General features: G+C 44.4%; 2 protein-coding genes across 3 annotated transcripts in view; one reads left to right on the top strand and one right to left on the bottom strand.

Moving 5' to 3' along the window:
* The window catches only part of LOC147584656 (uncharacterized), a 43,439-nt gene extending 20,920 nt beyond the window's left edge, over nucleotides 1-22,519 (bottom strand). The window contains exons 1-2 of the mRNA XM_086709424.1: nucleotides 22,382-22,519; nucleotides 13,403-13,562 (exon numbers count right to left, since the gene is read on the bottom strand). Coding sequence (XP_086565550.1) covers nucleotides 13,403-13,504 — 102 coding nt within the window. The 5' untranslated portion in view covers nucleotides 13,505-13,562; nucleotides 22,382-22,519. The remainder of the gene's footprint in view (nucleotides 1-13,402; nucleotides 13,563-22,381) is intronic.
* Nucleotides 1-26,679, top strand: part of CLDN10 (claudin 10) — a 113,647-nt gene that overhangs the window by 9,595 nt on the left and 77,373 nt on the right. The gene's annotated exons all lie outside the window — the stretch shown is intronic.

Raw genomic sequence — 26,679 nt, 5'->3', positions numbered from 1 at the left:
AGCACTCCTGTCTGGATATATGATGAGCAGTGACAGAGAAAGCTGCTGCAGAGCAGGTCGAAAGCTTAATGCAACCTCAGGGAGTCACATAAGAATATCGGAGTTAGGAGGGTAATAGTATTACCCCATATTTTGTAGTTCCGTTGTCTTGTGCTGGTCTTGGGCACCATATTTTAAAGGATCTGGACATAAATCACATTCATTGACTCTAGAGGACAATGAGTTGGAGGATGAGGGTTCATGAAATAAATTCACAATGGCAATGGTCTAACCTGGAAAAAAGGGGGGGGGAAGAATATGGTCGAGGAGGGGGAGTGGGAAAGAGACAAGTATTACTACTGGGTAAACTTTGCTTTGGAATCAGATGTAGGGGCTCTACAAAGAAGAAACTTCTACTGGAGCTGCCCAACAATAGAATAGGTTGTCCCACAAAGAACTGGCTAGAAGGATCCAGGGGAGGCTGACGATTCTCTGCTAAAATGTTGGTAGAAATAATTCCTGCACTGGCTGGGAAGGTAGAATAGTCATTTCCAGTTTGAGATCTGAGATTCCGTGAACATGTCAAAAGAGAAAGAGATATTTAAACATCAATTTTCCTGATTTGATGTTGACTTAAATATTTTTGGACAACTGCTGGGGTCTGTGCTGGGCACTTGAGAACATAGCAATAAAAAGGCTTTGTCTTTGCCCTAGAAGGGAACATCAGTTAAAGTAGTAAATGTTCTAATATATATGTTATATTAATATTATATTTGAACCAATGTATTTATATGTTAGAATTAAAATAATGAATATGTAATTCCCCATCTATATTGATATTTTACAGACTCTTAAAAATTTTTTTTTTTTAATATTCATTTATTTTTGAGAGAGAGAGAAAGAGAGCAAGCGAGCATGAGCAGGGGAGGGGCAGAGAGAGAGGGAGACACAGAATCCGGCAGGCTTCAGGCTCTGAGCTGTCAGCACAGAGCCCAATGCAGGGCTGGAACTCACGAACCATGAGATCATGACCTGAGCCAAAGTCAGATGCCCAACCGACTGAGCCACCCAGGCACCCCTATATTGATATTTTAAAAGGTCCTAAGCAAATCCAAGAGATGCCACCTAACCCTTGCCAGGGAAGGAATGACTCCTAAATTTAAGCATAAAGCTAAATGATGGGGACTGGAGATTTGACAGGACAAGTCTTGCCTTTTTTTTTTTTTAATGTTTATTTACTTTTGTGAGAGAGAGGGAGAGAGAGTGTGCGCAAGAGGGGGAGAGGCAGAGGGAGGGAGACAGATCTGAGGCAGGCTCCACACTGACAGCAGAAAGCCCGATGTGGGGCCCTGGGGCTCGAACTCACAAACCGTGAGATCACAACCTGAAGTGAAGTCCCACGCTTAACCAACTGGGCCATCCAGGACAAGTCTTACCTTTAAATTTCTTTGGCTCAATATTTTTGTTCATATGTACCAAATATAGCTCATGTATAAAAACCAGACCAGCCACCCTCTTGGGAGACTGATTCTCTCCAGAACACAAAATGTGGACTTTTGGCAAGTGGGGCAGAGGGAATGAAGGCTATTTTCTATCTAACTACAGCCAGATGTTTTCATTTAATCCACCAGCAAACACTGAGCCAGTTTTATCTGAGGGTTTCAGCCCGCTCAATAGGATTCCTATAAATGTTCCTACCAAACTGATTCTCTGCTATATCGAGATCCTTCCTTGGCCCTGTGCCCTGGCTCCATGTGCTTACTGCTTTGCTCAGCCTCCCAGTTCCCGGAGATCAGCCGATGCCCACTCTCCCTCCTGTTTGAACCTGGACTTCAGACCCCTCGTTTCGTTCTGCCGGCTAATGTTTGGGTTCCAGGCCAGACCTGTCTTATTACTGTCCTGCACGATAATTCCAGCCTGCTTGCCCACTCGGCCCTGACCCATTGCCTTCTCTGAACTCAACTGATCTGCCTCCTGCTTCCACTCCCTCACCAGAACACGCTCTCCTGCCGCCCTGTGCCTCGGGAAGAACTACCGGGGGATATCTCCAAGCTGTGAGCATTTGGGGGAAAGGGAGAAGCAGGTGGGAAAGGGTGAAGCAGAAATACAAAGCCTAGGTGACAAATGGAAGTGCCAACAGTCGGCTGTGGCTTTGATAGGAGGTGGAGCCACAAAGAGGGACCAGCGGACACTATTATAGAATTATCTGGAATCCATTTGTATTATATTATTACATTATATTATTAATATTATATTAATATTATATTATATTGTATTATTATTATATATACAATATTATAGATGTGTATATATATTATATACACATATATACACTATATATGTATATATATTATATATACAATATTATATATTATATTATATTATATTATATTATATTATATTGTATTGTATTATAACATGGGAAAGTACCCGTGTTATCCTACTGACAACCTCTATCCCAGATTCAAGTTAGGACTGGGAACAACAGTCCTAGTTAGGACTGGGAACAAGTTTGAGCCTGAGAGAAGGTAGTGCTTTCCCCTTGAAACTTCCTATTCCAGCTGTAGCTCCAACTCTATCCTGTAGGGGGCGCCGAGGTCCTTGTGGGCCCAGTATTATGGCCTCTGCTCTGTCCCGCTCTTTCTGCTTCTGCTTCTGGTGCCTTCGTTAATCCTTCCTGGGAGTGGTGGGGGCGGGGTGGAGGTGGGGGTCTGCCTTTGCCCAGGGTGGTGAGCCATCCAGTTTGTGGTCCAGTTCCACTAGAATTATACAGCAGATTCATGCTAGCATGTTCGTGCCACGTGGACATGCACATGTGGACCCAGCTGGTTCTTCAGCCAACTATACAGCCGTACCACTCTCACCATGCAGACACACTTACACATTCCACACACACGCACACAGGCTCACATTCACTGTGTGGGTACCACACACACACACAGACACCAACCATTCAGGTTCCACGTCGAACCACACACAACCACCCACCAGTGCAGAACTTCGCACGTATCGCACACAATACCCAGAGGAGCCAAAAGACAGACTCCGAGACCGAGGTTTTCACGAACAGTTAGAAATGTGGAACCACTGGACCGAAAGTTGAAGATCGCTGCTTGTCAGCACCAGAATAGGAAGAAATTCACACTGAAGCAGGGGTCAGCAGAGGAAACTTAGCTTCTGGCCTCATCCTCGATGCCTCTCACAGCCCTGGAGTACAGTCTCCACCACACTGTCCTCTTTGTCTACTAGATGTATTTTTAATCACCTTACCTCCTTCTGGGTCTCCTAGCTTGCTAAGTACAGGTGAAATTTGGGGCCTGGCACATTGTGAATCCTCCATAATGATCAGTTTCCTCCCTCCCTCCTTTCTTTTCCTTTTCTTATCTTCCTTCCTTCCTTTCTTCCCACCTTCCTCCTTTCTATCTCCCTCCCTCCTCTCCTTCCTTTCAGAGTAGGGACCTTGAAACCTGACTTCCTGTTCAAATCCCAGGCCTGTCATTACTAGCTGTGTGACCTTGGTCTAGTTACTTAACCTCTTTCAGTTTCCTTATCTTTAAAATGAGGTTAATAATATTTTCCCTATGAGAAAGGTTAAATGAGTTGATATATATATGAGTTAGCCATTATTGTTGTTTGCTCCAAACCACAATTCTAGTCTTTTAAGACTGCCTTAAATCATGAAATTTGGTCATCTTTACGTTAGCTACTTTCCCAGCTTAGCATCATCTAAAAGCCTGCAGCATATTCCCTGTGGTCTCTGTGGGTTTACTCCTACCCTTCTCTGCTCCTGCCCCAGAATTCCAAATGGCTGCACATATTTCTTCTTTCTTTCATTTATTTTTCAGAGAGACGGAGCATGAGTGGGGGAGGGGCAGAGAGAGGGAGACACAGAATCCGAAGCGGGCTCCAGGCCCTGAACTGTCAGCACAGAGCCCGACGCAGGGCTCAAACTCACGAACCAGAAGATCATGACCTGAATGGAAGTTGGAGGCTCAACCCTTGGAGCCACCCAGGCGCCCCGCCCTTGCTTCTTTCAAACTGCTGACTCCAGGCTTTCACCAAGCCTTCCCTCTTCGGAATTCCATGCTATTTTCTTTGTCTCCTCCCCACAACCCCCTCCTGACTTTCCTGCTTGTTTGGATGAAACCACCACTCAGCTGGTCACCTAGGCTAGAAACCTGGAGTCACGTAATGCCTGCCTGGGCTTCTTCAGACCCCATATCCAGTCACTTGCCTAATCCTGCAGAATCTGCCCGCCACACCCTCCTCTTCTCCCGGTTGGGAGGTTTGCCTTGTCTCTGGTTCAGCCAATTGCCTACTGGGCTCAGTCTCCGGGTGCTCCCTGCTGAACTAGATTGGGACCAGACATTAGAAAGACAGATTTTTCAAGGCACCTGGGTGGCTCAGTCGGTTAAGTGTCTGACTTCTGCTCAGGTCATGATCTCACCACTGGGGGTTTGAGCCCCACATCAGGCTCTTGCTGACAGCTCAGAACCTGGAGCCTGCTTCAGATTCTGTGTCTCCCTCTCTCTCTGCTCCTCCCCTGCTTGCACTCTGTCTCTCTCAAAAATAAATAAACATCAAAAAAAAAAAAAAAAAAGGTTTTTCTGCTCTTCTACTTGCTCTAAAATTCGCCAGGTCAAACTTGCAAAGGGAGACTTTCCCATTTAATTTTGGCCTTTATTCACTGCATTTAGGGACCGTGCCAGACCCCACTTTACATAGCGTCTCATTTAATTCCCAGAGTGACCATCTGAGGCGGGCACTACAGTCACATCTGTTCTATAGGTGAGGTAACTAGAGTTTAGGGAAGTCACATAAGTGGCTCAATTTCATGGCTAAGGTGGTGTCCCGGGCAGGATTCAAATGTCAGACTGTGACTCCTGAACCCAGTCCATTGTCCATCCACCGAGGATGCGCCGTGGATAATTCCCAGCAAAAGGAACACACCACGACGGTGCTGACTTTCTAGTCTCCCTGCTGCAACCAGACTGGCCTTGTGCTTAATCTTTTTCCTAGTCTGTGCCTCTGCTCACGCCATTTGGCGCAAATGCCTTTCTTCGTCATCCCTCACGTCTCTCTCCCTTCAACCTCTACCTTAGATTCCACCTCTCACGCAAAGGCTTTTTAATCTTCTAACCAGAAGGGACCTTTGTCTCCATCTGCCCTCCCCCCTCATCCCCCCCCCCCCCCCATGGCATTGGGTACTTTCCTTATTGTGATTTTGTTTCTCTGGCTTGTATTGTGGTTACTTGTGTACTTGTTTTTTGCCACCACTAGATTATAAACCCTGTGAAAACAGAGGTTGAACAAAGTCTTTCTATCCCTTGCCTGGAAGAGTGCCCTGCATAAAATCCATGCTCTGAAGGTGCATGCTGAGTTAGTGAATTTTTGGTCGGGTTGAATGAATGGTTGCAAGGATAGGACCACAGGGGCTGGCCGCCATCCTCAGTGCCATCACTGAGCCTATCTGGGGGTCTACCAGGCCCGTGTCTCTGCTTCCTGTCCAAAGCATGGTGTGCTAGAAGTTGTGAGGCGTCTTAGGAACCCAGTAACCACCCTCATCAAAAGGGAGGGTCTAATTCGGTGCTTCTTGCTCTTAGGAATCATGCTGGCTCCTGACAGGACCTTCTTTCTTTACTAAGAGCAAACCATCTCTTTAATTATCTATTCTAGAATTTACCTGGGGTTTGCTACCAAGCTTACCAATGGCAATTTCTGGCATTTGGGACATTTCCGTGATCCCCACCTTTCTCCCTGATCTTGTTTTCCTTCGCTGTAAGATCACATATGGTCCTCTCATTCAGATGTTAACATTAGGAGAAATCTCAGGCACCATTCACAATGTTCTCTTTGGGCCATCGAAAACAGCCTGCATTTGAAAGGTGAACTGAGAAATCAGAATGAGATCAAAACGACTCTGATTATTCTAATTATTTGTTTTTGTTTTGTTTTGTTTTTTTCCAACGTTTATTTATTTTTGGGACAGAGAGAGACAGAGCATGAACGGGGGAGGGGCAGAGAGAGAGGGAGACACAGAATCGGAAACAGGCTCCAGGCTCTGAGCCATCAGCCCAGAGCCTGATGCGGGGCTCGAACTCACGGACCGCGAGATTGTGACCTGGCTGAAGTCGGACGCTTAACTGACTGCGCCACCCAGGCGCCCCATGATTATTCTAATCATTTGAACAGAATCACTCTCTGAGGATTTTCTATACTGTGAGTGGTTCTGGGCTGAGTCCGCCTCTTGGTAGTTAATGGCTGAGAGATATGGATGTGGCTGTGGGTCTTGTCCATAAATCACGCAGCCACACGTGGCCACAGTCAGCGGAAAAAAGACCTCTCCAGCTCCTCATCTGCTGGACTCTGGAGACTGGCGGGACTGCATGGCCATTTCTGTGAGGGTTCAAGTTTCTGCACGTTATGAGCAATCGGTAGAAAGTGCAGGGTAAACAGAAAGTGCCATTCACTGAAAGCAGAGCCTAAATTACAAGCCCTAACCTTCTCGAGATAGCTGGGTACCGGCTGGGTTATCTGTATTACAAAACAGGTCTGAGGATGATTGCTTTGGAAATAGTCCCGCTTTTACGTGTCTTACTTTATTTTAACTCACACGGTGGAGGTGAGGAGTGAAAAATCATTTTCTAACAATAAGCTATTTCCTTCCTGGAATTTTTTTTTCTGTCAGGATTTTCTCTTAGTTACCCGGTTCCCCAACCCCACACACATCCTGCCACTCTGCTGTATTTCCTTAGCTTCGTAAAGTATTTGTGATTCTCTTTTATTGCGAACTTAATTCACAGGTCTTCTCTTCCTATTTATAAATCTTGACTCGCCCTTTAATCAGCATGTATTTATTTATTACCTTTTAACCTCTCTTATGTCTCATGACTTTTATTTTGTTTTTCCTGTATGTAAAAGTGATGCTCTCCACTGTACCAGTGTGTGGGGACCAAGGCTATCGTCGTACATTTGTGCCCCAATTCAAGTGCAGTCCAGGCAGAAATCAGACTTTTTCAGGGGTCCTGCTCTCAATATTTTGGAGCTTCCCTGGTGATGCTTGTAATCATCTCCTCATCTCCTACCTGCTGTTTTCCTATGTTTTCTATGCAGTTGTGGCTTCTAGAGAGACCCCTGCTTCCCTCTCCCCACAACACTGCTGTGCATAAGCTCCTCACACTTAGAATTCTCCTGCCATCTTTTCTCCCTCAAGGTCATATTCCCACCACTGCTGGCCTCGCATGTCCCTGTATCTACTCTGTCTCCTTCTCTCCTCCCTCCCTGTGTTAATTTCAGGTAGACTGTCCCAAGGATCCCAAGACTGGTAGCAATTTCAATTCACCTCTGGGTACATGTTTCTCACAAAATACACCCACAGCCAGGATGGCGAAGTCAGGAGATGGCTCATGTTGGGGCCACGTTGGGTCAGGACCCTGCAATCCTCTCTAATAATTTAAAGAAGCCTGATGCTGGGACCAGGTCATGGCCTTAGGCTCTTCTCCCTCTCTCCCCACCCTTTTTGGGGGTTGACTGCAGGCTGGGAAGGAAACTGTTGCCCTTTTTGCAGTCTGGCCCCATCTTGGGGGCTCAGTGATGGTAGTAGAGGGCAGTGTGTGTGTGTGTGTGTGTGTGTGTGTGTGTGTGTGTGTGTGTGTGTGTGAGTGTGAAAGGAAGACGTAGAGAGGCTGTCAGGGTCCCAGTTCCTTTCAGAAAACTTGGTCCAGTGAAAACTTGTGGATCTGAATAGACACTGATGGCAAAGAGTGCTGTCCAGCTCTGTGTGCCTGCAGTATGTGATTTTTAAATGCAAAGGGATATTTTGGGGGCAGTGTGGTACCTAATTCCATCCCCCCTTCATAATCAAGTTTGAATTTCAAGCCTGCAAGTCCAGTTAAAAAAAAAAAGTCATTTTACAGAAATCCCTGGCTTGTTGATTTTTTTCCGCTAGTGGGACTTTCCTGCCTTCTCTACAGTTTGTTCTGTACTGCCTGGACTCTGGAGCCACAAAAGAAGTTGAATATTCCCATTTCTGGAGGCTTCGATGATTCCTGGGCTTACCCTGTCTTCATACATCTTTTTGTGGTTCTCTGAGCCTGTGTTCCACCTGGTTCCCAGGAAACAGGCCACAGGAACGGGCTCAGGCAGTGGCCTCATTACTATTAGAAAGCTGCCTCCCTTCTCTCCCTAAGGACCAACTGGGCAAGTAAAGCCAAGGGCCTCCAAGGACACGGGTCCCTTGATTTTCTCTGCCTTGGGCCTCCCCTCCATGAAGCCTGTGATCTCCTAGGGAACTGGCGCCCCTCCCCCAGGCTTTCCCTTCTTTGCTGTATTTGATAATGAATTTGAATATTGGAGGAATATTTCCACCATTTTTTGTGCTATCCACAATGCAGTGACTGTAGACATGTCACATTTTGAAGTCTGATCTGCATTTGAAACACTTTCTCTATCATTTTCTTAAGACAAGAAAATGAAAACATTGAACTAAGTCTAGGTTTGCAGCACTTGCCAATCTCTGTGGTGTAAATGGTGTAAATACTCCTAACATGGCAATGTCAAGCTACCCACGTGATGTTCTTGAACACAGAGTTGGGAAGATACGTGCACTGGCACAAAGTCGTGTGGATGTAATAGACCTGAAAGCCTCCAGAGCATAGAGAATGATTTAGGAAGTGATGTGTTTTGAGTATTTATTACCTTTGTCTTCAAGATAACTTATTTCATTGTAACTTTACATACTATTTTATTTTATTTTATTTTATTAGAGACAGAGAGAGCATGTGGGTGGGGGAAAGGGCCAGAAGGAGAGAGACAGAGACAGAGAGACAGAGAGAGAATCTAGAGCAGGCTCCATGCTCAGCATGGAGCCCAACTCAGGACTCAATACCACCACCCTGGGATCATGATCTGAGTCAAAATCAAGAGTTGGATGCTCAGCCAACTGAACCACCCAGGTGCCCCAATCTTTTTTAAAGGCTGCGTTTAAAAATGGGCATGTTGGGGCGCCTGGGTCGCGCAGTCGGTTGAGCGTCCGACTTCAGCCAGGTCACGATCTCGCGGTCCGTGAGTTCGAGCCCCGCGTCGGGCTCTGGGCTGATGGCTCAGAGCCTGGAGCCTGTTTCCGATTCTGTGTCTCCCTCTCTCTCTGTCCCTCCCCCGTTCATGCTCTGTTTCTCTCTGTCCCAAAAATAAATAAAAAAAAACATTGAAAAAAAAAATTAAAAAAAAAAATAAAATAAAAATGGGCATGCAAAGTTCCTGAAAATTTAACAATTGGCTCTCAAGAGCTGGTATGAGCCGGGGAAGCCAGCCTCAGTATATGGCAGGTTACGGAGGAACGTACTGTATCTCCCCTAGACTTAGATCTAGCAGGACAGGCTCCAGCCTCATTGCCTTTGTTTTCCCTTTACCATCTTACACATAGCAGGTACAATATGACAACATGGAAGCCAGCCAGAGAAAATATGCTTCCTCCTTTGGATCTGCCTCACAGGTGACAGCACTTTTCCTATGGCTCCGGTTTCACACTACTTTGTCTCACTATCACCAGTACATCTGCTTCGTTTCTCCTGCTACATGTTAGCTTCTTGCAGCTTGGAACTCAGTCTTGATCATGGTCCTGGACTCCTGGGATCCAGGACATATTAGACCTCCTCATTCCTTGATCTTTTCAATGATGGACAGTTTACCTTTGTCCAATCACAATTCACCTCACTTTCCATTGTTCTCTTGGATTCCTTCTTACCCAGAAACCCTGCTAGTCCTATGTTGCACATTTGGGATGTATCAGTTCCCTTCTCTTCTCACCTTTCCTCAGGGTCCTCTCTTAGAACGGAGGTTGCATTCTCCTTGAGGGCTTGTGCCTTATTCTTTTCATCTTTATAACTCCAACAGGTAGCAGAGCACCAGGAAAATGAGGCAGGTTCAGCGCAGAGCGCTGGGTGGATGGATGAAGTACAGCAGAGGGAAGTCAGACGGCACAAGGGGCACGGATGAAGCAAGGAAGTTCTCTTTTATTGGTCTTTAGCTTCGGATCCAACATTTGTCTTAGCCAGGGCAGGAGAAACATTAATCTGCTCACTCATTCATTGTACAATATTTATTGAGCCCCTACTATGTGCTACCTATTGTTCTGGGCACTGGAGACACAGCAGAAAACAAGACAAAGGTCTTTGTCCTCATGGAGCTCAGGTTCCAGTGTGAGCAAGAGGACATGAGGAGGGTGCAATGGTCTGAATGTTTGTGTCCCCTCACCCTGAAATTCTTATGTTGACTCCTGACCCCCAACGTGACGGTATTAGGAGCCGGGACCTTTGGAAGGTGATTAGTGAAAGGATTTGAAGGGATTAGTGCCCTTATGAGCCAGGAGCTCTTTGTTCTCCTCCATGTGAGGGTGCAGTGAGAGGTCAGCAACCAGGAAGCGATCTCTCAGCAGACCTGCCTGTGTGGTACCCTGATCTCAGACTTCCAGCTTTTGGAACAGTCAGAAATAAATTTCCATTGATAATCCACCCTGTCCGTGGTACTTCGTTACAGCACTTGGAACTAAGACATGGGGACAGTGGAACAGCCCTCAAAATGCCATCAGTGTCATAATCATCCTTTCTGTGTGAATGTTCAGCGGCCTTAGCTACCTTAACCTTTTCAGGAACACTGCATCATGGCATTTCTGTTGCTTTCCATACTTTGTTTCATTGAATCTTGAAGAACTATTGTTTGAGAAACAAGAAGCAAGGTTGGGCCATAGATGGGTGAAATGGAGATTTTTCTCAATATGTTTCAGAACTATAGGAACATTTGGTTCTACTTGTCTATTAGTTTTTGCTAAAGGTAATTCCTCCTAAAGCCACATGGGCTCACAGCATTGCTCAAAGGAAAACGTACACCTGATATACTGTACTAAGGATTATTTCCTATAGCCCCTAATGGAAAAATATGTCTTAAAAATTCTCTTCCTGTAGCCTACTGGCTAGCGGCCATGGAATCCAATCCAACCAAAACACACATGTCCTATCCTGGGGTGCAGTGTGACTTGTTAGACTTCCCCCACAAAGAATGTTCAACATCTTCTCAAAGGTGCAAGGAAATTGTTCATATTTATTTCTTTGTGAAGTTTTTGATTAGATTAAACACGAATATAAGTTGAATTTAAACTAATGGTAAATTTTTTAATAAAAAAAACCAAATTCTAAGCTCCTGAAGAAAAGAAACAGTAACTTATATTTCTCCCTATATTGCACAGTACTTCCCTAGCTCAGAGCGTGGCAAAAATAAGGGCTCTGTAAGTTCATTTGTTGGATGAATGAATTTATTTATTCATGAATAAATTCTTTATTCATGAATGAACTTATTTATTCACTCATTACTTTTCTTCCTTCCCTTGCATTTTATCTGCTGTTTTCTTTATTCTTTTGACTCAGTAATACTTTTCATATCATTTTCAATAAGAGAGCTGAATAAATGCATATTGACCTGAATTGAAAAGAGAAATGGAAACAGACAGAAAATCTCTAGCAAATTGGACCAAAAATCTCCCAGTGAGTTGCAAATTAATCCAGTGAAATATTCTGGATGTTTTGGATGAGGGAATTCTAGCCCAGACAGGTCACACTCTCTTACTAACCTCGGGTCTGGTTGAAGGAAGATCCCTCTAATCCAAAACATCCTGCGACTTTAATTTAATTTATGAAGCAACATATTGTGCCAGTGAAGTTGGGCTTGGAGATGACTTAGCAGAAAGTCTCCAGTTTGATACTGAAAACAGATGCCATCTGACTCAGCAAGAAGGACGGTGTCAGGCCAAACCGTCGGAGACAGGTGTGAACAAGCCAGAGGTGGCTTTTATTTAACATGATGTTAGAAGCAATAAAAGTTTGTGTCACCTGGGGTTAAACTTTAATTTCACATCCTTTAAATATAAACCACACATCTTGCTATCTGCACAGCTAATAGATCCGCTAGCCATCTCTACACATTCGCCTTACTTTTTGAAACCCAATTTATTTTTAGGTTCCGCCAGCTCTCCTTTCCTATCTTTCACATCTGTCTAAAAGTCTTACATTTGAGGCAAGGTTGAAACAGAAGGGAGAATAACGATGGAGCTGATGTACACGCAGGTAAGACACGCAGAGACCCTAGATGCTACCAGGCTGTGAACAGCAGGTCCCCAACCAAACTCCTCATGTTCCCCCACGAAAACACTTCCTTTCTAGCCTCCCTTGTGTTGCCATGCCCTCCAACCTCTCCTCTGTCTCCCAGTAGCATTTTATTGTGCCCATCTTGTATCTGGCTCTATTGTTGTCATCCATGCATTTATCTACTTGAGGACGGTATCTTAAACCTGGAAGAGGATGGCAGGTCTGATGCCTGGTCACCTCCACATCTCTGGAGATGACTCTGGCTTCCCCCATAAATAGGGACTCAAAAACCAGTTGTTGAGCTAAATTAAATCCTTAGAGTTTCATAAATTTAACAAAATCTGCTTCTGATGAAACAACCGTCTTCTACAATGTGGAGTTAGTTTTGGATGCAAATGGATCCTCTTTCTTTAAAAGGCCAGGTGTGCGGCTCAGGGTAGACCAAAGCAAAGTTGTCTGGGGTTCTGTGCTTTGCATGTTCTTTTTTCCAGAGATTTTATTTTTTAATATTTTATGTAATCTGTACCCCCAGTGTGGGGCTCGAACTCATGAGCCCGAGATCAAGAGTCACATGCTCTGCTGACTGAGCCAGCCAGGTTCCCCTCTGCACATTCTTGATAACTGATAGGAGAGCCTTGGTTGTCTGTTTGACCTTCTACTTGGCCAAGCACATAGGGGCATTTCCTGTTGCTACCACTGTTTGTTCTATTCTATTCAAGCTTCAAATACTCTGCAGGTAGAAATTACCTTGATTCTTCCCGGCTAACAGATATCATTTTTTGGCCCTCAGTTTTCCTGGAAACGTCACTACTAGCCTCGAATTTGAATGGTTTCCAAATAAAAATCCCTCCCAAATAGGAAACATAGCCTGGATTTGTAGTTATGGTATCTGACCCTTTTCCCTCCTGGTGGCCTCGTGGGAAGCCAGACTCCCTGAAACGAACCAGCCATTAATGTACGAGTATGCACAGAGATCTCTCTCATCTCATAAGGGTCTGATAAAAATGGGTTGGCATATGAATTAGCATGGGCAGAAAATCACTAGGTAACAAACACCCATAGGTCCTCTTGGCCAATAGCCATAAATATTCATTTCCTGCACCTGTGATGTTTAGCCAGTCTGAGCTGGGCTCAGTTGGGTGGCTCTGCTGATCTCAGCTGGGGATCTCATTCACTCCTCTGGGGGTCTGATGGGGGTTGGCTGATCTTAGGTGGGACTGGTTAGAGTAATTTGGTTTTGCTCTACCTCTCCATCCCCTACAACTGGGCGGCTCATCTGGGCGTACCTTTTTCATAGCAAAAGCAGAGCGGAACAAGCTGGCAAGTTGGTTTTGTAAGCCTCTTCTTATGTCATATCTTCTGACATCCTCTTGGCCAAAGCAAGTCATATGGCTGAACTTAGAGTGACGGGATGGAGAAATACAATCCTCATTGTGACGAAAGACACTGCAAAATAAGGGTGTCCAAGGGCTTGGTTATAAGAAGCGATGAGTTGGAGCCATCAGTGCAATATGTCACAGTTGGAAGAACATTAAGCAGTGACCTCCATTCATCTCCTCTCCTTTCTTGATGTTTTGTATTCTTTGCTCTTTTCAGGTAATAATAGCATGACCTTGAGTGAAGAAAAAATTCAGCTACAATAATCCAGTACCTCTTTTCTTTACCATCCCACAAGTCCTTAATGTCTACCCCTCACGAGGGAATTGTTGAGTAAAGGGAAGGACTCTACTGAAGGCCCTTATTTATGCCAAAGATCACTTTACTTTTTTTCCTTATCATTGATCCCCATTTACTCTCCAAACTTTTTTGGCTTTTCTTGTTTTATGGTCAAATCTCCAGAATTCTACCTTCGCGTTCTTTCCATGCTCGGACCCTATGTCTCCGTGTTGTTTGCACGACTGTTTTCCTGACTTACTAATGGTTTATGAAGCCCAGCTTTCCCTGGGAGGTCTGAACTATTCCAGGAAAAAAAAAAAAACAACTCTGAAATGAAACAATGTCAACTTCCTAAGCCAAATTCCTGAAGGTAACTTGCTTTAAAAAAGATTTTTTTTTAACATTTATTCATTTTTTTCAGAGTCAGAGAGAGCACAAGCAGGGGAGAGGCACAGAGAGGGGGAGACCCAGAATCCGAAGCAGGCTCCAGGCTCTGAGCTGTCAGCACAGGGCCTGATGCGGGGCTTGAACTCATGAAACGCGAGATCACGACCTGAGCCGAAGTCGGACACTTAACCGACTGAGCCACCCAGGCGCCCCAGTAACTTGCTTTTTAAATCAAAGTGAACCATTCCTGTCACAGCGCAAATGCTTGAGCACTGTGTCCTTCTGTGCGATACAGAACAGAAGAATCCACTCTTTATAAAACACTTTACATGTGGGATTTAAACTCGCTTACCAGGTTGGGTCTTTTTTTCCTCCACATCCCTGTAAAATGGTCACAAGCTCTCCACATTTTCATGGTGTCTAAAATATACACAGAAAGCATTTACCCATGCCTAGGATGTCTTGTGGGTTGGGGGGAAGGATAAAGGGACAGGGATGAGGTGGGAGGCCTTCGTAAATGATCACAACTGAGGGAACAACTGTGAAGGGTGTGGAAAGGGCAGGAGGGTTACCAAATATCTTTTCGGGGGAATGTTGGATTATGATCCTTTGCAGGACTGTGTTACCCTACGGAGGTGAAAGCCCTTGTCTTTCCTAGGCTATTTTACAACTCCAGGAAGGTAGAAGTTAACTTGTAGAAATAGTCATACAAGGGATTCCTGTTCATGGCAATGCAAACAATCCCTGCTCAAGGCAATACAAAAGAATCTTGTTAGGTAGAGACTATAAAAACCGGGTGTAATGTTTTACTGATTCCTTCATAAATTAATAATAATTAATAATAAAAAACTCATGGGGCACCTGGGTGGCTCAGTTGGTTAAGTGACCCACTCTTGATTTCAACTCCAGTCATAATCTCACAATTGTGAGTCTGAGCCCCACGTCCAGCTCTGTGCCAACTGTGAGGAGTCTGCTTGGGATCCTCTTTCCCTCTCTCTGCCCCTCCACTCATGCTCTCTTTCTTTCTCTCACTCTCAAAATAAATAAATAAACTAAAAAAAAACTTTATAAAAATAATAAAGAATGATGGCCTTTTAATATTTGCATGAGAGTCATGATTTTACTTATTTTTCTTTTTTGTTTTTGGTTTTAGTTATTTTTTTAATTTTTTTACATTTATTTATTTATTTTTGAGAGACAGAGAGAGGCAGAACACAAGTGGGGGAGGCGCAGAGAGAGAATGAGACACAGAATCTGAAGCAGGCTCCAGGCTCCAGGTTCCGAGCTGACAGCACAGAGCCTGGAGCCTGCTTCAGATTCTGTCTCCCTCTCTGTCTGCTCCTCCTCTGCTCATGTTCTGTCTCTCTCCTTCAAAAATAAATAAAAACATTAAAAAAAATTAAAAAAAAAATCACTACCACTAAATAAATATGACTTAAATGGGAACCCTCCCCATGAGATAGAGGAGGAGAGCTAAAATCATATGGTTTAGGAGCAAATAGAAATATATTCATAATAGACAAAAAGGGATAGGTTTTGACTGGTGCCTTAATATTCCGTGTGCTTCTCAGTCTTACTCCAACCCCAGCTGAATTAGTTTTAAGTGTCAGATATCGAAATTATTTTATCCATAAATATTTTAGTCTTTATCTGAAAAAATAAGGAGTTTTAAAAGTATAGGCTCGTAAACACCATTGCACCCTTCACATTTATGCTATTTCCATAACTCCATCAAATATCCAGGCAATGTTCTGAATATCTCTGATTCTCTCATAAATTAGTTTTTTTTTTTACAGTTAGTTTGTCCAAATCAGGATCCAAATAAGGCCCGTATATTGCACTGAGTTGATGTCTCTTAAATCTCTTTTAATCATAGGTTCCCCATCCCTCTTTCTTTTTTATGCAAGTTATTTATTGAAGAGCAATAATTTCTACAAGCCTGTAGAATGTCCTATACTCTTTTTTTGTTGTTGATTATCTCTCTGTGGGGATGTAATTCCTATAACCATTTGCCTTAATCCATTATTTCACTAGAGGTTGCAAAATAGTGATATTCCAATTGTAGTATTCCTCTGCATGTATTAGCTTAAATTCTTCTAAAAGAAGAAATTTACTTCATAAACTGTTTGGTTACCTTGTATAACAACTTTAGTATAGTTCTGTAGAAGAAAGAATCAAGCAATTATTTTGCCTTTCCCCCCCAGGTTTTTACACTTCTATTTATGTATGTATGTATGTATGTATGTATGTATGTATACCCTTAACATTTTTGTTTGTTTGTTTTTTTTTAAGTAATCTCTATACCCAATATGGGCCTTGAGCTCATGACCCTGAGATCAAGAATCACATGCTCCAGGGGTGCCAGGGTGGCTCAGTCAATTAAGCATTGGACTTTGGCTCAGGTCATGATCTTGCGTTTGTGGGTTCGAGCCCCACATTGGGCTCTGTGCTGACAGCTCAGAGCCTAGAGCCTGCTTCAGAGTCTATGTTTCCCTCTCTCTCTGCCCCTCCCCTGCTCGTGCTCTCTCTCTCTCTCAAAAATAAATAAACATTAAAAAAATTTTTTTTTAATGAAGGAATCACACGTTCCACTGATTGTACCAGCCAGGTGACCCCCCTAGTTTTTAAAATAATGAGTTGGATTCCTAGTTTCCTTCAAAGGTGTGTGTGTGTGTGTGTGTGTGCTGTAATTGTATGAATTCACAGAGTTTTAACATATTCAATGCGTTTCAATCCTTTGCAGTTGTTATTGTTTCTGGTGCTGAAATTGTATAATCTCTAGCCTATGGGCTCTTCAACTTGGTTCCTAAGCCTTTTGGGCATGATTCTGTAGTCTTTGGTAACTTTCTTGCTTGCTGCTTTGACAAGATGTTGCAAGTTCATCCCTGAACCCAAATTAATCAGCCATTTCTCCAAGGAGCTCTGTTCCTTTTAGCGGGAAATGGTGTTTAGAAAGCACACTCTGGGGGCTAAGGGTGCTCATTGCTATCAGTTAGTCAAGGTGTCAAGGCCTTTTCAACAGACAGAGCTAAAAAGAATTTTATTTATTTATTTTGAGACAGAGACAGAGAGTGTGTGCACACACGTCGGGGAGGGGGCAGAGAGAGAAGTGGAGAGAGGATCCAAAGCAGGCTCTGCACTGTCAGTGCTAGCCCAATTCCCGGGTCGAATTCACAAACTGAGATCATGACCTGAGCCGAAATCAAGTCAGATGCTCAACCTACGAAGCCACCCAGGCACCCCTAAAAAGAATTTTTTTAACCAAAAAACATACTTATTCTTAATATCTTTTTTTCCTCACTAATATTTCTAATTTAAACTTAGGATCCAGGATTTTGATCCGATATTTATATATTTTTTTCTTGCACTGAAAATCTTGGTTCCTAATTAAAAAAAATACTTAATTTCCTTAGCTACTAAATATATTATTGTTTCATAATAACTGTACCTGACTATCAGGAAATATCATAATATCAAGGGGGAAATCATGTTAAAAAGTAATTACTGACAATCATTTGAGATTTCTTTGCAGTTTGGGGTATTTCTTTTTTTTCCTCTTGGTATATACCCTACCAGGACTGTATGGTCTAATTACTGTGGTTTAAAAATAGAAACATTTAAAAAGTCTAGATTCAACTGACAGCTGGGGAATGTTGGCCAACATTGAAGGTAGAAATGAGAGGTTATGAGCTTAATGATGTAGCCAACACTTAAGTTTCTGCTAATTCAGGGAAGGGTATGTACATAGTTACATTTACCATAATTGCTTTAACTTAACCATCTCCATTTAGTAGGAGTTAGACTCTTGCTAATGATCAATTACCCTGAGAGTTCATTTCACTCATGAGGCTTTGGTCTTTAGGCAGAAAGGGCAAAGTCCTAGAACCAAGGAGGGTTGGCTACTGAACCTTACAGGTCATCTGATTGAATTACCTCTGTTTGCAGAGGAGGAAACTAAGCTCCATCAGAGTCTAACATGTAATTTGCCTACATGGCACAGCTGGTTAGTGGCAGGGCAGGGACAGAAACCATCTGCCATCTCCATTCCACGTCACTGCGCCCTGCTCCCTTGTTCTCCCAGGTCAGTGCTGAAGGATATGGTCATTCTTGCCACAAGCAAAGGAGGTCCATTCTGAAAGTTTAATCTCAAGACTCAAGATAATAAGTGTTTATGAGAATTTGCTCAGTCATTTGGTAAATATTTAGTAGTTGGTTCTGAGTATGTAGTAAGACAGTCTTTATTGTCTACTTTTGTTTTTGCTTATTTTTTATTTTTTAATGTTTATTTTTGAGAGAGAAAGAGAACACCAGCAGAGAAGAGGCAGAGAGAGAGAGAGAGAGAGACAGAATCCAAAGCAGGCTCAAGGCTCTAAGCTGTCAGCACAGAGCCCGATGTGGGGTTCGAACTCACAAACTGTGAGATCATGACCTGAGCTGAAGGCCAATGCTTAACCAACCGAGCCACCCACGTGCCCCTACTTTTTGTTTTGTTTTTGCTTTTTGACTTGTCCAGGTAATAAATCAAAGAGAACCTGTATCCGGTACAATGTGATGACTGGAGACTATTTCAAACATTGAAGACAATTTTCCCACAATCTTTTACCAAGAAACATTACTTTAACATAATCTCTATTGTCCTGATTATAAATGTTCCTTTGTGTTTGTTTATCTAACTCAATACACCATGACCACATACAAAGCACTCAGCTCAAGAGGATTTTCCAACAATTAGAATCCAATATGGAGCTAGCTGCCATGGACAGAAGGTTGTGAATTGTTATCAGAGATCTACAGAGGGAATTCCTGCAGAGGTCAGAGGAGGGGATACAGTGATATCCAGTGTCCTTTCCAACCCTGAGATTGGGTGAGAGATTTTATTCTGTAATTTGTGTGATGTCCCAATGACAGTGGCTTGCTTGTGGCAGAGAGAAGCCAACCATTTCTACAAAGACACACAATCTATGTTTCCCTCCAACTTCAGTTCTATATACAGCCTTGCCCACAGACACAACATTTCAGAGAACAAGCCAGAATGAGCCCTTTGGGGAAAGTCTCAGTGCCACTTTCATACAAGGGACCCCTCTTCACAATGAAAGGAGAGGCTCTATGGGAATCACAGCAACTTTCCATTGTCTGTACACTTCCTGAAATGCCAAGTTCTTTTCTTCCTTCTTTCTCCAGATGTTGTCTGTTTAAATCATATACTTGTCTCTTCTTCTGAAACCCTCCTCTCATCTGAGGTCGATTAGCATCTAAGTTCTTAGCCCAAGGATAAAAGAGAAGCCAGTGGACTTGGAAAGTTATCCGCCTACAGCCTGTGTGTTTTCAGTCATCCGACAAATACTTGAGCCCCTACTTTGTGCTCTGAGACAGGTGCTGGGGGCCCAAGAAGGAGACTCCATTGGTGCTCTTCCAGGCTAACAGAGGAAGGAAGAGGAGAAAGGAACAGATACAGGAAAGTCGATGAGGAGGAGATCAGGGAAGGGGAAGGTCCTAATCTCATGGAGGAGGAGGAGATTTGCTGGCCAAAGGGTATTTCACGTTCCCCCTGAAGGAGGAGGAAGAGTCAATAAAAAGGGGAAAGGAGCTGCCAGGCAGGGGAAAGGCTGGTCCAAAAGTCCAGAACAAAAGGGACTTTGGTGAATTTGAGGATCTGAAAGAGGTTAAGAACTGTTGGAGTGTAGGCTAGAGAGAGATAATGTCTTGAAATGAAGCAAGGGAGGAAAACAGACACCAGATAGAGGAGGAGCTTTTCACAGAACTCTCTCAAAGTGTCCACAATATTTCCAACTTGACCTGCGGATATATTCTTCAGTACTAAAAGAGCTCTTTCCCAGCTTCTTAAACTGCATATCAGAATTTTTCACTGAGTAGTCAAAACTCAACATTTGTTGAGCGCCTACTAGGGTGCCAGGCATGGTACTAGGTCATGGAAGAAAAACATTGATAACCAGTGGCTCTCTTAGTAAGGAGTTAAAAAAATAATGTTCTTTTTAAAACACCAAATATTAACCACAACAAATATATCCAAGCATCAAGAGATAAAGGGTACCCGCGTGGTTTAGTCAGTAGAGTGTTTGACTCTTGAGTTTGGCTTGGGTCATGATCCCAGGATTGTGGGATCAAGCCCTGTGTGATTCTCTCTGTGTCTTCCTTTCCTTTTGCCCCTCTCCTCCACTCTCATGCTCTTTCTCTCTCAAAAAAAAAAAAAAAAAAAAAAAAAAAAAAAAGAAATGAACAGACAAAAAATTAAAGGCTAAAAAAAACCCCTACATCAATTCCTTTAGACCAAATTAAATTTTTTTTTTTTTTTAATTTTGAGAGAGAGTGAGCATGCCTGCAAGCAGGGGAGGGGCAGAGAGAGAGAGAGAGAGAGAGAGAGAGAGGGAGAATTCCAAGCAGGCTCCACACTGGCAGCACAGAGCCTGATGAGGGGCTCAAACTCACAAACTATGAGACCATGACCTGAGCTGAAATCAAGAGTTGGATGCTTCACGAACTGAACCTCCCAGGTGCCCCTAGACTAAATTTTAAAAGAATAGGATACTTATTACTACAGGTAATACGGTAAATCTAAGGCAATAGGGTTCTAATTCCTTTGATAGAATGCTTATTTTTAAAACTTGAGATATAATTGACATATATGTGCTTCTGGTATAAAACATAATTTGATATTTGTATATATTATGAAATGATCACCACAATAAGTGTAATTAACATATACCATCACAGTGACAAAAATTTTTTTGTGGTAAAAATTTCTAAGATCTTAGTAACTTTCAAATATACAATATGGTATTATTAATTACAGTCACCATGTTAAACATTACATCCCTAGAATTTCTGTATCTTTTGACTGGAAATTTGTACCTTTCGATCCACTTCACCCATTTCACCCACCCCTCACCCATGTCAAACACCAAACTGTTCTCTGTATTTACAAGCTTGGTTTTGTTTTTTGGCTTTTTGGTGGGGGGTTGACAGAATGTTTGAAAATTAAGAATGTAAGAAGAGGGGGACCTGGGTGGGGCTCAGTTGGTTAACTGAGCAGGGGTGAGACCTGATCGGATTTGCCTTTGGGGAAGAGGCTGCTATCCCATAAACCCTGCTACTTGTAGTCCATGGACCAGCAGCGGGGCAGCACCTGGGAGCGTAGTTAGACGTGTAGAATCTCAGCCCCATCTGGACCTGTTGAATCGGAATCTGCATATTAACAATATCCCGGGGTGATCTGTATGCACATCCAAATAGGAACAGCGCTGGCACCAATTACAGACCCGTGGACAGATGGAGGAGAAGAATGTGTGGTTACTTATGGAGGCTTCTTGGAGGTGGCACCTGGCAATGAAAGCCAGTTGCCATTTGGGAAGAAATGAGATCTTTTGTCTACAACCATGGTTCTCAAACTTGGCTGCAGTGTGGAATCGCCTGTGGTATTTTGAAAAGTATTGATTCCTGGGGCCCCTGGCTGGCTCAGTTGGTAGAGCATGTGACTCTTGCTCTCAGAGTTGGGAGTTCAAGTCCCAAATTGGGCGTGGAGTCTACTTAGAAAACAAACAAAAAAAGGGGGGTGCCTGGGTGTCTCAGTTGGTTGAGCATCTGACTTTGGCTCAGGTCATGATCTCACGGTTCGTGTGTTTGAGTCCCACATTGGACTTGTTGCTGTCAGCACAGAGCTTTGGATCCTGTCACTCTCTCTCGCTGCCCCTCCCCCACTTGCACTCTCTCTCTCTCTCTCTCAAAAATAAATAAAACATTAAAACGAATAAAAGTAAATAAAGATGAAGACCCTAAGATTTAACATAAAGAAATAAATAAAAAGTGTTGATTCCTGCCTCCGCACCCCAGAGATTCTGACTTCATGGAGACCAAAACTCAGCGCGGGGATTTTACAGAGCTCCCCAGGTGATTCAAATTTGCAGCTAAGCTTGTGAACGACTGCGCCCTTCGCCCTATTTAAGATACAATGGACAGGGGCGCCTGGGTGGCGCAGTCGGTTAAGCATCCGACTTCAGCCAGGTCACGATCTCGCGGTCCGTGAGTTCGAGCCCCGCATCAGGCTCTGGGCTGATGGCTCAGGGCCTGGAGCCTGTTTCCGATTCTGTGTCTCCCTCTCTCTCTGCCCCTCCACCGTTCATGCTCTGTCTCTCTCTGTCCCAAAAATAAATAAAAAACGTTGAAAAAAAATTAAAAAAAAAAAAAAAAGATACAATGGACTATACCTGGATGAGGCAACGGTACACAGTGGTCAGGTGCTTCCAGTGCAGGACCAGCAGCTCCTGTTTAGGTGTTTGGAGGGCGGGATGCGTGGCAAGGGGAGAGGAGGTTAGGACCTGGACCCCTCCTGCCCTTCCTGTGCCCTTCCGGGTCCGCGCGCCACACCTTTTCAGGCTCCTCACACGGATGTGTGGATTCTGCTTCCCCCTAGTGGCGGTTTTCTAGTATGACACCGCTGTCTCCGGTTTCCTACAAATCCTGCGTTCCTGACAAACCCGAAAGCCTCCAGGTGTGCTGTCGATGGGTGGGAAATCCTAGGAATTGTGTCTAGGGAGCAGCTGGACAGTGACTTCAGGAGTTGCTTCTTCACAGGAAAGCTCAAGGAGTTCTTTTTTTTAAATGAAGCTTCATTCCTTGTTTTTTTGTTTTTTCGTTTTTTTGTTTTTTTGTGTTTATTTATTTTTGGGAGAGAGAGCGTGAGGAGGGGCGGGGCAGAGAGAGAGGGGGGTGGAGGATCCGAAGCGAGCTCTGTGCTGACAGCAGTGAGCCCGATTCCGGGCTTGAACTCATGAACCATGAGATCATGACCTGAGCTGACGTCAGATGCTCAACCGACTGAGCCACCCAGGCGCCCCAGGGAGTTCTTTTTCTGTTTTGTTTCGTTTTTTATTTTTGAGCAAGAGAGAGTGTGAGCAGGGGGAAGGGCAGAGAGAGGGGGCACAGAGGACCCGCGTTGACAGCAGAGGACCCAATGCGGGGCTCGAACTCATGAACCATGGGATCATGATCTGAGCCAGCTGAAATCAGACACCCAACCGACTGAGACACTCAGGTGCCCCACGGGAGTTCTGTGTCTCTGGCCAAGCACTGGTCTGACACAGGGCTGTGACTGGAGCCTAAGTGGCTTCCTGTGCTTGGGGTTTAGGGAAATTCACCTTATCAGCCAGTGGCAAGTGCCTATGACATCAAGCATCAGGAAGCCCGGAGGTATAAGGTAACATTCTTCTACAAAGCACAGCCAGCCCTTATCTGTCTCTGCGTGGCAAGGACGTGTCTTTGCTGAATTATCACATTTAATACGAACCCAAGCCTGGCAGGTGTTAGGACCCCCATCTTATGGACAAGGAAACAAGCCCACGGAGTGTCAGTAACCTGCTCCAGGCCGTATACCTTGCATGTGGCAGATGCAGACTCTGAACCCATGCCGGTAGGACTACACTATCTGTCCCAGCTGCTCCCATGTCCCCTGCGTGGAGGGGGGACCCCGGACGTCTCGCTTGCCCAAAGATCTGCACTGTGGCTTCAGCCTGAACCCCATTTGAGTCCAGAGGGTCCCTCCAGGCACCTGCAGCTCCTTTTTCTCCCTATGATGCGCGGACTCCTGTACTTCCCTCTGCAGGGCAGCCCCTGGGAGCCCCCATTTGTTGGGGGGACACCCTTGCCCTGTTCTGGCAGAAAGCCTCTCCCTGCAGCCGACTCTGGGGTGGGGAGGATCAGGCTGTATTACGAAGAACGTCTCCCTTTGACCTGGCTTCCCCCTTCTTTTCTCCCCTGAAGCTTCCTGCTTCTCCACTCGGTCCTCACTGCGAGTGCTTCTGCAGCTCTGGTGTGGGTCAGAATCACCAGGGGGAGCTGGTTGGAATGCAGACTCCTAGGCTCCAGCCCCAAAGACTCTGATTCAGGGGACTCACAAGTGGGGCCTGGGAGTCTGCATTTTTGAAAATTCCGAACCCTGTGGATTCTGATGCAGGTGGTTCTCAGAGCTTACTCTGAGAGCATGCAACACACATGCCAGTAAGATTGGTGGGCCGCACATCAAGAGCAGAAATGAAGGCCCATACTATATGTTTAAGTATTTAGAAGTTAGGAATCAAGCTTCCAAATGGTGAAATATACCTTCACAAGTACCTGGCAGGCTGGGATTCCTGCAGTCTGGAGTTCCCAGCCGGAAGGTTGACAGCACAGGGGCAGGGGGAGCTGACCCCAGCCCTTAGCACCCCCCCCCTTTCTCTTCCCACCTCTGGTTCTGACTGACCCTTTCTGTGCCCTGTAGAATCTGCTACTCAAGCCACAGGACACCCTGCTTCACATCCAAGCCCAAGCCACCTTCTTCCCACCCCATAAACAGCTTATCTTGACCCCCTGACCGGCTAGGAGATGGACCCTGCGGAGATGGTCTGCTTTAGCTCTGGAGGCAGGAATTCTAGGGTTCTAGGTCCTCAGGGCATGACCTAGATGCGGGAGGGGAGCTCCAGGTAGACAGCCGCATGTCCCCACCGGCTGCTGCACCCTTGGGACGGTGCGACCAGAGGATGAGGTGAGCAGAGCCATCTAAACCAATGCTCCTCACCTTTTTTTTAAGTTTGTTTACTTATTTTGAGAGATTGAGAATCAGAGAGAGAGGGAGAGAGAGAATCCCTAGCAGGCTCTGAGCCGTCAGCGCAGAGCCTGGCGTGGGGCTGGATTCTACGAACCGTGAGAACGTGACCTGAGCCGAAATCAAGAGCCAGATGCTTAACCGGCTGAGCCCCCCGGGTGCCCCTGTGCTCCTCAAATTTTAATGTGAGGAGGAATCACCCGGGATCTGAAGATTTGGAATCAGTAGGTCTGGGGCACAGACCAAAATTCTGTGTTTCTAACACCTCCGGGCAAAGCCAGTGATGCTTGGTTTACAGGCCACACTTAGAACAGGGCAGCTCTAGGGCAGTGTGGGCAAGGTTTCTCTGTACAGGGCTAGGGGGTCAATCTTTCAGATTTGTGAGCTACACGGACTCTGTGCAAATCCTCAGCTCTTCTGGCAAAGCACAAAGCAGCCAGGCCCAGACAAAACGTAAATGAATGAGCAGGGTCATGTCCCAATAAAACCATACTTATGGGCACTGAAGTTTGAATTTCATGTAATTTGCCTACGACACAAAGCATTCTTCTTTTGATTCTTTCAGCCCAAAATGTAAAAACTATTCTTAGCTCATAGGCCAAACAGAAACAGATAGTGGGTCAGACTTGGCCCCAAATCTCTAAAAGATAAGGATGTTGTAACGTAACCCCAACGCCAACATCACACCTAAAACTAATCAGCAATAATTATTTAACAGTCAGATACCTTTTAAATGTTTGAATTTCTAATTGTCTCATAAAGATAGGTTCACCACCATTTAAAAATGTTGTTTTACTCAGTTAGCAGGGCAATGTTGGTTTCAGGAGTAGAATTCAGTGATCCATCACTTAGTACAACACCCAGTGCTCATCACAACAAGCGCCCTCCTTAGTAGCCATCCCCCAACTAGTCCATCCCTCATCCAGCTCCCTCCAGCAGCCCTCAGTTTGTACAGAGAACAAACTGTCTCCTGTGGTTTCTTTCTCCTCTCTCCACCCACTTCCCATAGGTTCATCTGTTTTGTTTCTTAAATTCCACGTATGAATGAAATCATATGGTATTTGTCTTTCTCTGACTTATTTCACTTAGCATAATAACCACCACCACTCTTTTTAAAAATATTTATTTACTTATTTGAGAGAGAGAGAGAGAGAGACAGAAAAGTTTGCAGGGGAGGGGCAGAGAGAGAAGGGAACAGAGGACCCAAAGCAGGCTCTGCTCTGACAGCAGAGAACCTGACGTGGAGCTTGAACTCATGAACTGCGAGATTACGACCTGAGCAGAAGTCAGATGCTCTACTGACTGAGCCACTCAGGCACTCCATAGCCACCATCATTCTCAAATACAGAATCCCTGTCCCATCTGTCCTTTTACTTGACTCCTCGTCCCCCATAGTAACTCTGCGTCTCAGACCCGGTACACGTGGTCATACTACATTTCACCAGTAGATGGCACTAATAATCACGACATTTGCTGACTTCCCTTGGCGTTTGCACAAGAGAAAACATCATTTGTATGCAATTTGCAATTACAGGTGAATATATATATGAACACAAAAAATTGAAAATAAGCTGTTTGCTCCGTGTAACGTGTTCAACCTCAATACATCCCAATTCCGAGGAAAAATTATTGATGTCAAACAAATTTTCAATTTGTTTTCAATGAAGAGAGTATGGGAAGCCCTTTGCTCAACGTTGAGGTTTATCTCTACTAAGTCAACATTTTCAGTGTTAAATCGTCGAGGCCACTTATGTTTGTATGTTCTTCTGTTTAAGAAAATAGCAAATTGAATTTGTTTGCACAATCGATCTGTGTGTTGAATACTCATTACAAATGAACTGCCTGAATTGTACTAAGTGTGCCAACCTCTGAACAAAACAGTTTCTTTTCCAAACTTCCTCTAGCATGTTCTGAACAACAAGGAAT

Source organism: Puma concolor, chromosome A1 (genome assembly GCF_028749965.1).
Source record: "Puma concolor isolate L17-30 chromosome A1, mPumCon1.1.hap2, whole genome shotgun sequence".
Taxonomy (NCBI): Eukaryota; Metazoa; Chordata; class Mammalia; order Carnivora; family Felidae; genus Puma; species Puma concolor.
This window is presented reverse-complemented; position numbering and strand designations above follow the sequence as displayed.